General features: G+C 48.1%; 2 protein-coding genes across 2 annotated transcripts in view; one reads left to right on the top strand and one right to left on the bottom strand.

The window, feature by feature from the left end:
- LOC121868930 (glycine-rich cell wall structural protein 1.8-like) overlaps positions 1-1,962 on the top strand; it is a 21,143-nt gene extending 19,181 nt beyond the window's left edge. The window contains exon 2 of the mRNA XM_042369963.1: positions 1,057-1,962. Within this exon, the coding sequence (XP_042225897.1) occupies positions 1,057-1,962 (906 nt within the window). The remainder of the gene's footprint in view (positions 1-1,056) is intronic.
- A 911-nt stretch (positions 1,963-2,873) lies between these two features.
- Positions 2,874-10,803, bottom strand: LOC121868932 (mucin-1-like). The gene is made up of 2 exons (XM_042369966.1): positions 10,749-10,803; positions 2,874-5,089 (listed from the first exon to the last, which is right to left on the bottom strand). The coding sequence occupies exons 1-2, from the start codon at positions 10,801-10,803 to the stop codon at positions 2,874-2,876; spliced, it is 2,271 nt and encodes a 756-aa protein (XP_042225900.1).
- Positions 10,804-12,500: the final 1,697 nt, after the last annotated feature.

Here is a 12,500-nt window from a genome sequence, read left to right as displayed (position 1 = left end):
TATAGTGAGCTTTGTCAGATCAAACTAGCGCCAGTAGAAAAACACACCTATGAGATTGTTGTTTGTGAATGTGAGACTATGTTAGCGCCCCAGGGATTATCTTTGATACCACACGTGATGTTGCTGTCTATATGTGACATCAGTCTCTGTGATGAAGCTTTGGTCTTGGCGGGAGGTGTAATGAGTGATTGTCAGACCAAACCTTACAGCCCAGAATTATGTCACATATAACAGCAAGTACACCACAGACCTCGTGGTACCACCGCATTCCAGGTTGACACACCTCAGGTCGACCCTAGGGACTTGACCTGGCCCGCTAATGACGTGAGCCGGTGACCTACAACCGCACCTAGCCAAGACACCTGGCCAGGACCACACCTGCACACAATTATCCAGATCAAACCAGTTTAGTGTTAATTGTTAGAGGTCAGAAGCCGGCTGGGCCGACCCCATATAAAGGCCCTACAGTCCCGTCCACGGGCATTCCTATTCCATTATCATTATCATTCTGGTTGCTGTCATCTCTCTCCCGTTCGGGTCGTCACTCGGTTCACTAACAGAGTCACGCACGTCCCCTCCCCAGGTCGGGAGGGAGACCTCCCGACCAGACCACGGCATCGCCAGCTAAGCAGACTCTCCCTGTGATGAAGGCAGCCCAGCCAGCACTCACTGGGCCTACGTCAGGGTACACGTGAGTCTTGTCAGAACGTCCTAGGGTGAGTTACCTACTGTGGGAAGTGTATTCATTCAGGTGTGTCCGAGAGTCAGTGTCAAGTAACGTAAAGCATAATGTGTTAGTACCCCGATATAATAGTGATATTAATGTGTCCATGTCATTGAGTGAAGTAATAAATAGTTGTATCAAGAGGTGTTTAACAAGTTGTCCCTTTAAGAAGTGATAGTGATATATGTGTATTGACATACGAGATAAGATAAGCGTAGTGACGCTGTGCAAATAACATCCAGGCCACGCTACCAAGTTTCCTACCTTTACATTCCTATACTCTATACTTCCTATAGTATGTAATTCTCTCATTGTGTTTTCCCTCATTACAGGAGCCAGCGTGGACTGGTGGTGGGCAGGACTCCATGGCAGGGAGCCAACGTGTGGCTGGTGGTGGGCAAGACTCCATGGCAGGGGAGCCAGCGTGGACTGTTGTGGGCAGGACTCAGGGCAGGGGGAGCCAGCATGGACTGGTGGTGGGCAAACTCCAGGGCAGGGAGCCAGCGTGGACTGGTGAGTGGGCAGACTCGGGCGGGAGCCAGCGTGGACTGGTAGTGGGGCAGGACTCCAGGGCAGGGAGCCAGCATGGACTGGTGGTGGGGCAAAACTCCAGGGCAGGGAGCCAGCATGGACTGGTGGTGGGCAGGACTCCATGGAAGGGCAGCGTGGACTGGTGGTGGGCAAGACTTCATGGCAGGGAGCCAGGCGTGGTCTGGCAGTGGGCAGAACTCCATGGCGGGAGCCAACGTGGTCTGGTGGTGGGCAAGACTCCATGGCAGGGGAGCCAACGTGGTCTGGTAGTGGGCAAGACTCCATGGCAGGGGCTGGCGTGGTCTGGTGGTGGACAAGACTCCATGGCGGGGAGCCAGCGTGGTCTGGTGGTGGGCAAGACTCCTGGCAGGGAGCCAGCGTGGTCTGGTGGTGGACAAGACTCCATGGCGGGAGCCAGCGTGGTCTGGTGGTGGGCAAGACTCCTGGCAGGGGGAGCCAACGTGTGGTCTGGTGGGGTGGGCAAGACTCCATGGCAGGGGAGCCAAGCGTGGTCTGTTAGTGGACAAGACTCCATGGCAGGGGCAACGTGGTCTGGTGGGGGCAAGACTCCATGGCTGGGAGGCTGGTGGTGGACAAGACTCCATGGCGGGGAGACGTGGTCTGGTGGTGGACAAGGCTCCATGGCGGGGAGCCAGCGTGGTCTGGTGGTGGGCAAGACTCATGGCAGGAGCCGCGTGGTCTGGTGATGGACAGACTCCCTGGCGGGGAATAACGTGGTCTGGTGGTGGGCAAGACTATGGCAGGGAACGTGGTCTGGTGGTGGACAAGACTCATGGCGGGGAGCCAACGTGGTCTGGCAGTGGGCAAGACTCCATGGCAGGGAATAGCGTGGTCTGGTGGTGGGCAAGACTCCATGGCAGGGAGCCAACGTGGTCTGGTGGTGGACAAGACTCCATGGCGGGGAGCCAACGTGTGGTCTGGGTGGGCAAGACTCCATGGCGGGGAGCCAAGCGTGGTCTTGTTGTGGACAAGACTCCATGGGGGGAACCGCGTGGTCTGGTGGTGGGCAGACTCATGGGAACCGCGTGGATGGGTGGTGGACAAGACTCCATGGCAGGGAGCCAGCGTGGTCTGGTGGTGGGCAAGACCCAGCAGGGAGCCAGCGTGGTCTGGTGGTGGGCAAGACTCCGCAGGGAGCCAACGTGGTCTGGTGGTGGACAAGACTCCATGGCGGGGGAGCCAGCGTGTTGGTGGTGGGCTGGTGGTTGACAAGACTCCATGGCGGGAACAACGGTGGTCTGGTGGTGGGCAGACTCCATGGCAGGGAATAGCGTGTGGTCTGGTAGTGGGCAAGACTCCATGGCAGGGAGCCAGCGTGGACTGGTGGTGGACAAGACTCCATGGCGGGGAGCCAGCGTGTGGTCTGGTGGTGGGCAAGACTCCATGGCGGGGAGCCAGCGTGGTCTGGTGGTGGACAAGACTCCATGGCAGCGTGGCTGGTGGTGGACAGACTCCATGGCGGGGAGCCAGCGTGGTCTGGTGGTGGGCAAGACTCCATGGCAGGGGAGCGGCGTGGTCTGGTGGTGGACAAGACTCCATGGCGGGGAGCCAGCGTGGACTGGTAGTGGGCAAGACTCCAGGCAGGGGCCAGCGTGGACTAGTGGGCAAGACTCCTGGCAGGGAGCCAGCGTGGACTGGTGGTGGACAAGACTCCATGGCAGGGGATGGCGTGGTCTGGTGGTGGACAAGACTCCTGGCAGGAGAGCCAGCGTGGTCTGGTGGTGGACAAGACTCCTGGCAGGGGAAAGGTGGTCTGGTGGTGGGCAAGACTCCATGGCAGGGAGCCAACGTGGTCTGGTGGTGGACAAGACTCCATGGCAGGAGCCAACGTGGTCTGGCAGTGGGCTGGGCTCCTGGCGGGGAGTAGCATGGTCTGGTGGTGGGCAGGGCTCCTGGCAGGGAGCCAGCGTGGTCTGTGGTGGACAAGACTCCATGGCAGGGAGCCAACGTGGTGTGGCAGTGGGCAAGACTCCATGGCAGGGAGCCGCGTGGTCTGGTGGTGGGCAAGACTCCATGGCAGGGAGCCAGCGTGGACTGGTGGTGGGCAAGACTCCATGGCGGGGACCAGCGTGGTCGTGGTGGGCAGACTCATGGCAGGGAGCCAACGTGTGGTCTGGCGGTGGGCAAGACTCCATGGCAAGGCCAGCGTGGACTGGTGGTGGGCAAGACTCCATGGCAGAGGAGCCAGCGTGGACTGGTGGTGGGCAAGACTCCATGGCAGGAGCCAGCGTGGACTGGTGGTGGAGCAAGACTCCATGGCAGGGGCCAGCGTGGACTGGTGGTGGGCAAGATTCCATGGCAGGGGAGAGCGTGGACTGGTGGTGGGCAAGACTCCATGGCAGGGGAGCCAACGTGGTCTGGTGGTGGACAAGACTCCATGGCAGGGGAGCCAGCGTGGTCTGGTGGTGGGCCAAGACTCCATGGCAGGGGAGCCAGCGTGGACTGGTGGTGGGCAAGACTCCATGGCGGGGAGCCAGCGTGGTCTGGTGGTGGACAAGACTCCATGGCAGAGGGAGCCAACGTGGTCTGGCAGTGGGCAAGACTCCATGGCAGGGAGCCAACGTGTCAGTGGTGGGCAAGACTCCATGGCAGGGAATCCAGCGTGGTCTGGTGGTGGACAAGACTCCATGGCGGGGAGCCAGCGTGGTCTGGTGGTGGACAAGACTCCATGGCAGGGGAGCCAACGTGGTCTGGTGGTGGACAAGACTCCATGGCGGGGAGCAGCGTCGGCGTGGTCTGGTAGTGGGCAAGACTCCATGGCAGGAGCCAACGTGGTCTGGTGGTGGACAAGACTCCATGGCGGGGGAGCCAACGTGGTCTGGTGGTGGACAAGACTCCATGGCGAGGGAACCAGCGTGGTCTGGTAGTGGGCAAGACTCCATGGCAGGGAATCAACGTGGTCTGGTGGTGGACAAGACTCCATGGCGGGGAGCCAGCGTGGTCTGGTAGTGGGCAAGACTCCATGGCAGGAGCCAACGTGGTCTGGTGGTGGACAAGACTCCATGGCGGGGAGCCAGCGTGGTCTGGTGGTGGGCAAGACTCCATGGCAGGGAGCCAAGCGTGGTCTGGTGGTGGACAAGACTCCATGGCGGGGAGCCAGCGTGGTCTGGTGGTGGACAAGACTCCATGGCAGGGAGCCAACGTGGTCTGGTGGTGGACAAGACTCCATGGCGGGGAGCCAGCGTGGTCTGAGTGGTGGGCAAGACTCCATGGCAGGAGCCAACGTGGTCTGGTGGTGGACAAGACTCCCATGGCAGGGAGCCAACGTGGTCTGGTGGTGGACAAGACTCCATGGCAGGAGCCAACGTGGTCTGGTGGTGGACAAGACTCCATGGCAGGGGAGCAACGTGGTCTGGTGGTGGGCAAGACTCCATGGCAGGGGAACAACGGTCTGGTGGTGGACAAGACTCCATGGCAGGGAGCCAACGTGGTCTGGTGGTGGACAAGACTCCATGGCAGGAGCCAACGTGGTCTGGTGGTGGACAAGACTCCATGGCAGGGAGCCAACGTGGTCTGGTGGTGGACAAGACTCCATGGCAGGGGCGGCATGGTCTGGTGGTGGGCAAGACTCCATGAGGGAGCCAACGTGGTCTGGTGGTGGACAAGACTCCATGGCGGGGAATAGCGTGGTCTGGTGGTGGGCAAGACTCCATGGCAGGAAGCCAGCGTGGTCTGGTAGTGGGCAAGACTCCATGGCAGGGGAGCCAGCGTGGTCTGGTAGTGGGCAAGACTCCATGGCAGGGAGCCAGGGCGTGGTCTGGTAGTGGGCAAGGAACTTTATGGCGAGGAGCCAGTATGGTGTGCGGTTATGGACTATGATAAGAGGACGGTTTCATGATTTTTCATTGCATTATTTATCTAGATGTGTATCGTCAAAATTATAAACTTAATAGACTCCCACTCTCATAGTACTTGCAAGTTCTCTGAGACTTGTAAAAGTTTACACTTATTCTCACTCACTCACTAACTAAGGCCGGTTGAAGAGATAGGTTTTCATAGATTGTTGTATAAAGTCATTAGTGTTATGATAAGCTCCGGTGTTCTTTTACCATCAGTCAAGTTTGATGTGTGACGATTGAAGTTCTCATTACTGATTGGCTGGCGTTCTTCTCCTTGCACCAAATAACTTTAATTTCACTGCTGCAGGTCGCTACCATTTTTCTCTTAACAATACTCTGACAGATAAGTGATTTTTACGATGGAATGACTGGCAAATGTCATATCAACTATGTGACATCCAGTGTCTTCCTCGACGACCTCCTGAGAATTGATGTCGTGTATAAGGAAACAAACTTTGCAGCATACATGCTTGGGTGTCGCATTCTCGTCTCCTAACACACTGGTACAGAAGCCGCTTCACCGGCGACCTGAACAACAACAACACAGTACAACAACATGAACAAAGACAACACACAAAGTACAACAACATGAAGAACAACAACATCAACAACAACACACAAAGTACAACAACATGAACAACAACAATACACAAGTCCATCAACATGAACAAGTACAACAACACAAAGATTATTACCTCCACAAGTAGCGGGGGAGGGAGAGGAGGGAGGGAAGAATTAACAGATAATAGGCTCATGTAAACAATCTTTATAACACAAGCGACAAATTTGTCCTCCTCCTCCCGGGTGAGGGTGAGGGAAACATTGTAATGATGTGAACATGATCAGTGAGGCGTGAAGGTTGATGTAGACCCGAACAATGTACAGCTGTGTTGACTACTTGCCTTACTGCCTTTATTTAATGCTTTATTTATCAGGCTCTGTCTAGCACAACCATTGTTGAAGCTTCACTACATTTTCTCTTGGTTACATTTAAAAAGAATTTTACACAGTATTACAGGATAAATCCTTACAGGAGCGTTACTGCAGCAGTGTCTCTATTGTACTGTATGTGTGTGAAGGATATATTATATAACCTTCAGGTTATAAGGATTTATTGAGAGTCTTAGCTGGAAGCTGAAAATATGGAAATGGAATGAAATTAAGAATAAAGGAGATAATGAATTGTAGACTAAAATTAGTATATGAGGAGACTATTTTGATCAACAACTAGTTAAGTGTACCAGAGGGAGTTACCTGGTCTGGACATAGTGGACAGAATAGTGTAAAGTAAATTGAAACCATGATAAGAAGGGAGGAGGTAAGACTGACCGAAAACAAGTTCAGTAATGTCAGGACTCGAAAAATTGATGAAATTACAGTTGAAATGTATTTGAAAGAGAGGAGGAAGAGTGATAAAATGGCCTAAAAGATTGTACTGTACATGCTAGGATGAAAGAAGGATATTAAGGAACTGGAACAGGTTGATAAAATGTTAATATCATTAAGTATTTAGTTTGTTGAGCATATCAGAGAGAGCGTGTTTGGTTTAACATTAAATTAATAAGATTGGTTTCTATAAACATAAGATACATTAGGAACATTACTAAATCACATTAATAATACAATATTTCTCAATCATAATCAAACACCGAGTCTCTGCTCCCTCGAACTTAATAATTTGGTTGTAATCTTCACTTAAGAGATTCATTTTTTAGCATTGTACTTATGGAACTTATAATTATGCAATACATCATAATAAATGTATACAGTGAGAGCCAACTGACGTCCTCACCCTGGAAGAGCATATACTGTACACTACTACCGTCATAGCGTATGATAGAAAAAGTGATCATGTGACAAGTGGTAAAAATTCAGTGTTGAATGAAATAATTGACTTCTGTTCAAATTTATGTAGATGTGTTATAGATTTGGTCGGGAAGGATATTGACTCTAATATATACTATATGAAGAATGAAATATTCTCATATTGTTGATATATAAAATGATAAATAAGAATGAAGTAAACCACAGCAGCGGAGGTAAAATTAACCTATTTAAAAATGTATAGAAAGGGAGAATCTGTCAAGGGATCTAGGGTGTGATGTATAGTGTGATTTGGAGTTGTTATTTACTTTGGCTGTGAAATATAGACACGAGATGCAAGAGAAATAAGGAAACAACAAATAAAGAAATAATATGTGAAAAGTGAACATGTTGGTCTGAGTTTGTCTCTGGGGTTTAAGGACATGTTGATGGATTGGGATGTAAGATTGGTTAGGGTAAATAAACCAGAGATAAATGGTAGAAGGGAGCAAGAGGAAGAAAAAATGAGATGAAAGGATGAGATGAAAGACCCACTGTAAGTGGGGGGATGAGGCAGCAGTGTGTGTGTGTGTGTGTGTGTGTGTGTGTGTGTGTGAATAAGTGGTAGCTGATGATGTTTTGGGAGAAGGATGCAACGAATAATGTGCGTCATTGGTCTGTAAAATTGTTCAACAAAGGAGTATCATGGTTCAATAAAATCTTGAGAATAGAATAGAACATATATAACGACTAATGTATGAGGACTGTTCTCTTGACTTCACATTAAGCAGGAAAAGAGCTGACATGAACAACATCTAACACCTCTATCTTGCAGGATGGGACCTCAGCAGCCTAGATGTCTGCCACACTGGTATAGAATCATTAATAATTTATTTATACCTTCATACCTTACAACACTATACTCAGACACTGCACAACACTACACCACCTCGCATTGCCGCAACATAGCCAGTCCACATTACTATAACACTATACCCAACATCATTACATATACTACCTTACAACACTATATAGCCAGTCCACATACCATAACTACTTTGTAACATTACCCATGCGTGCACAACACTGTACCCATTACATTACTAACACTATACCTTTGCATTTATATACTATACTATTTAGGGTTTTGTGAATGTTAACATTTTGAGTTTGTTGAAGATTCTGTCAAATTGATTGCTTTCACTTTCTGAATGTTGAACAAGATTATGGATGTTGATGGCAAAGATGTCTATTTACAAGTTAGTATCTACACTATTATAAATGCTTTTGAATATTTTACAACACAAACATATAGTGGTATGGACTGCTGGTCGGAACAAATGTCAGGGGTGTGACTGACTAGATTATAGCGTGGGGTCTTGTTTATCCAACACGGCACCAGGTGGTATATAGGTCTCTTCTCCAACAACTTCACATGAGAACAAGTATCCTCCTAGCAGTACAGGAGGTGGCACAGAGAGCTAGGGCTGACAGTGTCTAGCTGGCGTGATGACATACAAACATGGGTGCAGCAGATCACACCAATATGACCAGAACAAGCTGCAACAATAATTATGGCACAGAATATTGTCTCACTAATTTAGTAGTAAAAATTTATACACACCAAGTTTATTTGCATACAAAGTAATCAACAAACAGACTACACAAGGGCACCGTTAAAACTCAAATGAAACCATAGGAACAACTGACCACAAACGATAATGAATAGATGATCCCCCACCAATTGTTTCGGTGCTATCGTTCTGCCCAAATTATGAAATAGATATACTAGACTCTGTTTCCTCAATATGTCCTCTAATCACACATCCTTAACACAGCTAAACTGCCTCCCGAAAGTTAGCCAGATGCTGTACAGATACTTAGTAATACTTCACTCCTGAGCAGTTTAGCTTCAAGCATATACTGTAAGGATTCATTCGTCTAACCCCGGAGTACTGCTCTCATATCTGGGTGGCTCTTCTTCTGTCAACTGTTAGATTGGGTGGAATCCAGGCATTTCGTCTTATTAACTCTCCTCCTTTAGTCGACAATCTTTCTTCTTCCTTTTCTCTTCATACAATGTTGCTTCCTCTTTCTCTTTACACATGTGTATGCTTTAGCGAACTGATGTTCGGTGGATTTGGCATCCTATTACTGCCGGCAAGGCCGTAGGCTCCCGTAACACTCGTCTTTACTTGCCCAGTTGCCCACCGTTTCTCTGTGGTGTCGGTCACTAGAATAACCCATTAGAGTACAGTACATCCTTCTTTCCTCACACTGTTAGATGCTCGCCTGCCTTCTTCTGTGTTTCCATACTTACTAACCTGTCTCACTTTACAAGGCTAGTTTTCAGGCATCTTCGTGAACATGAATTAACCTAATATAACTTATTTTCTCTATTTTAATTTCTTTCTGTTTACCACCGCCCTCCCCAAGGCCCCCGTTGTGGGTCATTTGACCTACCAATGCCCAGGTGGGCCCGAATTCCACTCAAAAAATAAAAGCTGCACTTGATGGTGTTGAATTTCATTTGCCATTTTTCAAACCACCCCTGCAGTTTATTTAGATCCTCCTGGTGCATTTGCATCGCCTGAATTAATCTGCCGCCCTATTTTGGTGTCATCCATAAACTTGCATATGTCACTAGTCCAATCCTAGATCGTTTATGTAGATTATGAAGAATGGGCCCAATGCACTGACCCCTGGGGAACCCCACTGAGATTTACATATTTACTCAGTTAACACCATCTACGCTGACCCTCTGCGTTCTATCAGTGAGCCACGATTTTATCAATTAAAACACCCCTCCGATACACTGAGCCTTAACTTTCTCAAAACCTCTGATGCGGTACTCTGTCAGTGCTTTGCTAAAGTCTAAGTAAATAACATCGTAATTTTTAATCATTATCCTACTACCTCGAAGACTTTCCTAAAAAACGTCATCAGATTTATTTAGACAAAGATTTTCCTTTAAATCCATGTTGAGAAGTCGTAAGATTAATTTGTTTTCTCTAAATGCGATCGGATACTATTTGCTATAATTGAATCCAAGAAATTTTCGCCACTACTGAAGTCAAACTAATCGGCCAGCAGTTGCCCTTTGATGCTCTGTCTCTTTTTGAATGTGGTGCTATATTTTGCCTGTTTCTAAGTCTGTCAATTTCCGTGTCTAATGACTCTGTAAATGAATTTACGGTGAGGTCCGCTAATCTGTTCATACGCGTTTTTAAAACTCAGGAAAATTTCATCCGGCCCTGGGTTTGTCTTCTTTAATTTATTTATCTTCTTGGGGACATCTCTTTTCTGATATTGATATTCTTTAATTTCTTCTTCATTTTCCCTGAAATATCAGTTTTTTGGCATTTCTTTGTGAATTTCTTCTGTGAAAATTGATAAGAAGTTGCTGTTTAATCTTTTCTTATTTTCTCACTATCATCAATCACTATCCTCTCCTGACTTTAAATGCCTTACTTTGTCCTTGTCCTATACCTGGAAAAATCATTGGGATTTTGGATTCTCTTGCTATCCTGATTTTGTAGTCCTCTTTACTTTTACTTTTTTCTTAACATTCCTGGATGGTTTATTATACCTATTTCTGAGCTGCTCCTCCTCAATCTCTTATTAATTCCTTTCTTTTTCCATATGTCATATGTTTGAATTTTTTGGTCATCACCTTAGCTCATTCTTATTTCTTAATTTTTCTGTGTGATATATTTTATTATGTTATGTCTTTATTAGTATAAGTGAATATATATAGTCTTGATCAATTGTTGTGTCTTGGTGATTTCTTTAGTCTACAGAGTTGTTACCTTTCTTTTAGGTGGCCTCACTAAGGGTGCCTAAGCCCTCATAATCCGGTGATCGAAGTCTGGGGACTCTGACCATGTTGCCAATGTTTTTTTGTTTTGTATAGGTGAACCTGATTTCTCTGTGATCCTGTTCCCTATTGTGATATCTCTGATAATATTTTCTATTTGTTAATACCAGGTCTGTATGTTGTTTGCCTCTGGTGGGTTCTGTATATTAGTTGTTTTAAAAATTGTCCTGTACTGCATCTAAAGTCTTCAGATTCATTAGTCACCATGTTTGGCAGTTAATGTTTTGAAGTTGAAATCCCCCATAATGCTGTGGTTGTTTGTATTTTGCTGCCCTACTCATTTCCTGCCATATGGGTGGGCTGCTTCTTTCTCCAAGACTTGGGGGCCTGTAAATCCTCCCTTAATTAGTTTTCTTTCCTTCCGCAATTTCTGCCCTTCAGACTCGGTTCCTATTTCACTTTGTTGATTATTAATAAACATTTTAATGTATCTCTGATGAAGGTTAGGCCTCCCCCTTTACCTTCTGTCCTTGTGAAAAGGTTGTTGCTTCTATGTGGTCTTTGTTAAAGTTCTTGCTCGCCAGATTCGTAAGTTTCGGTGATTGCTATGGGCGTCTACATTATAATTGTCGCCGCTCTCAGCAAGTCTATTTTATTTCCTTGCTCCCTATGGTTTGTATAGTGTACATTTAAACTACCATTCCCTAGTCTGTTTACCTTGGCCTGGTAACCAATTTGCTCCCAAGTTTCTTGTTTTGACTCCACACTGAAACCTCTCTACAACCCCTTGCCCCAGGTAACAATTCACGCCCCAGGGGGATACGAACAACGCCTTTACCCCGCGCAGAGACAAGTACTTTTCCATCCCATTGCACAGGTCGTCGTTGCCATAGAATGGTTGCCAGTTATCAATAGGCAACAGCCATTGCTTGCACAATGTTTTCAGTCGGCAGTTTATAGCAGTGCCTGGACAGCCATTCACGACCAACCCCTCTTCTAGGCAAGACACCACATTTTTATCAGGATCCTCCTATCCTAACCTTCCCCAGCGCCTCCCTCTGCTGTCTTGAAGTATTCTCCTCCTAACCTTTCCCTATGTCATTACCTCCTACACTCAGACACACTACTGGGTTGGTACCCTCCTGACAAAACCCTGGCCTCTCGGCTGCATGCCCTATCAGCCCAGAAAACACTACCCTAGTCCTACATTTTTCCCTATCTCTTGCACAGAAGTCCCTATCTAAGAACATCCTACCTGTGTCCCCCTTCTCGGCATACCACTGGGCAGGGCAGACAACTGCCCTTTTCTCTCCTGCCACCACACCGTCCTGACTCTTCTCTTCCTCGCCAGCTTCCTCCAACACTTGGTAGGTTGCCTCCTCCACACCCTGGTAAGTTTTCCTGGGTCTGACCCTAGTCCCCTTGGAGACAAGCCACTCTCCACCCCTGCTCCTCTTGTTCCTCCTTCGCAGGTGTCCTGCTGGGCAGGACACCTACCTGAAGGAGTTCAGTCCTGAGGCTTCGTTCTCCCCTTTAAAACGTCTATCTCTCTCCTCAACTGCTCAGCCCCGGCTTAACAGAGTGTGTGGGGTCGTCTTTCCTCACACACCATCCCTCTTCCCCCTAGCACAACGATCCACAGTGTGCATTTCCTATATAGTCATTAACACGAGCACTTAGGGGGCCGTCCTTCTCCCAAGCTAGGTCAGGTCATTTTAGCCAGTGTCATGCTGTATGTATTCTTGATTGTAATACATGCTTCTAG

The sequence above is a fragment of the Homarus americanus genome, unplaced genomic scaffold (genome assembly GCF_018991925.1).
Source record: "Homarus americanus isolate GMGI-L3 unplaced genomic scaffold, GMGI_Hamer_2.0 scaffold34189, whole genome shotgun sequence".
Lineage (NCBI taxonomy): Eukaryota > Metazoa > Arthropoda > Malacostraca > Decapoda > Nephropidae > Homarus > Homarus americanus.
The sequence above is the reverse complement of the archived record's forward strand: the minus strand, read 5'-3'. Positions and strand labels throughout refer to the sequence as shown.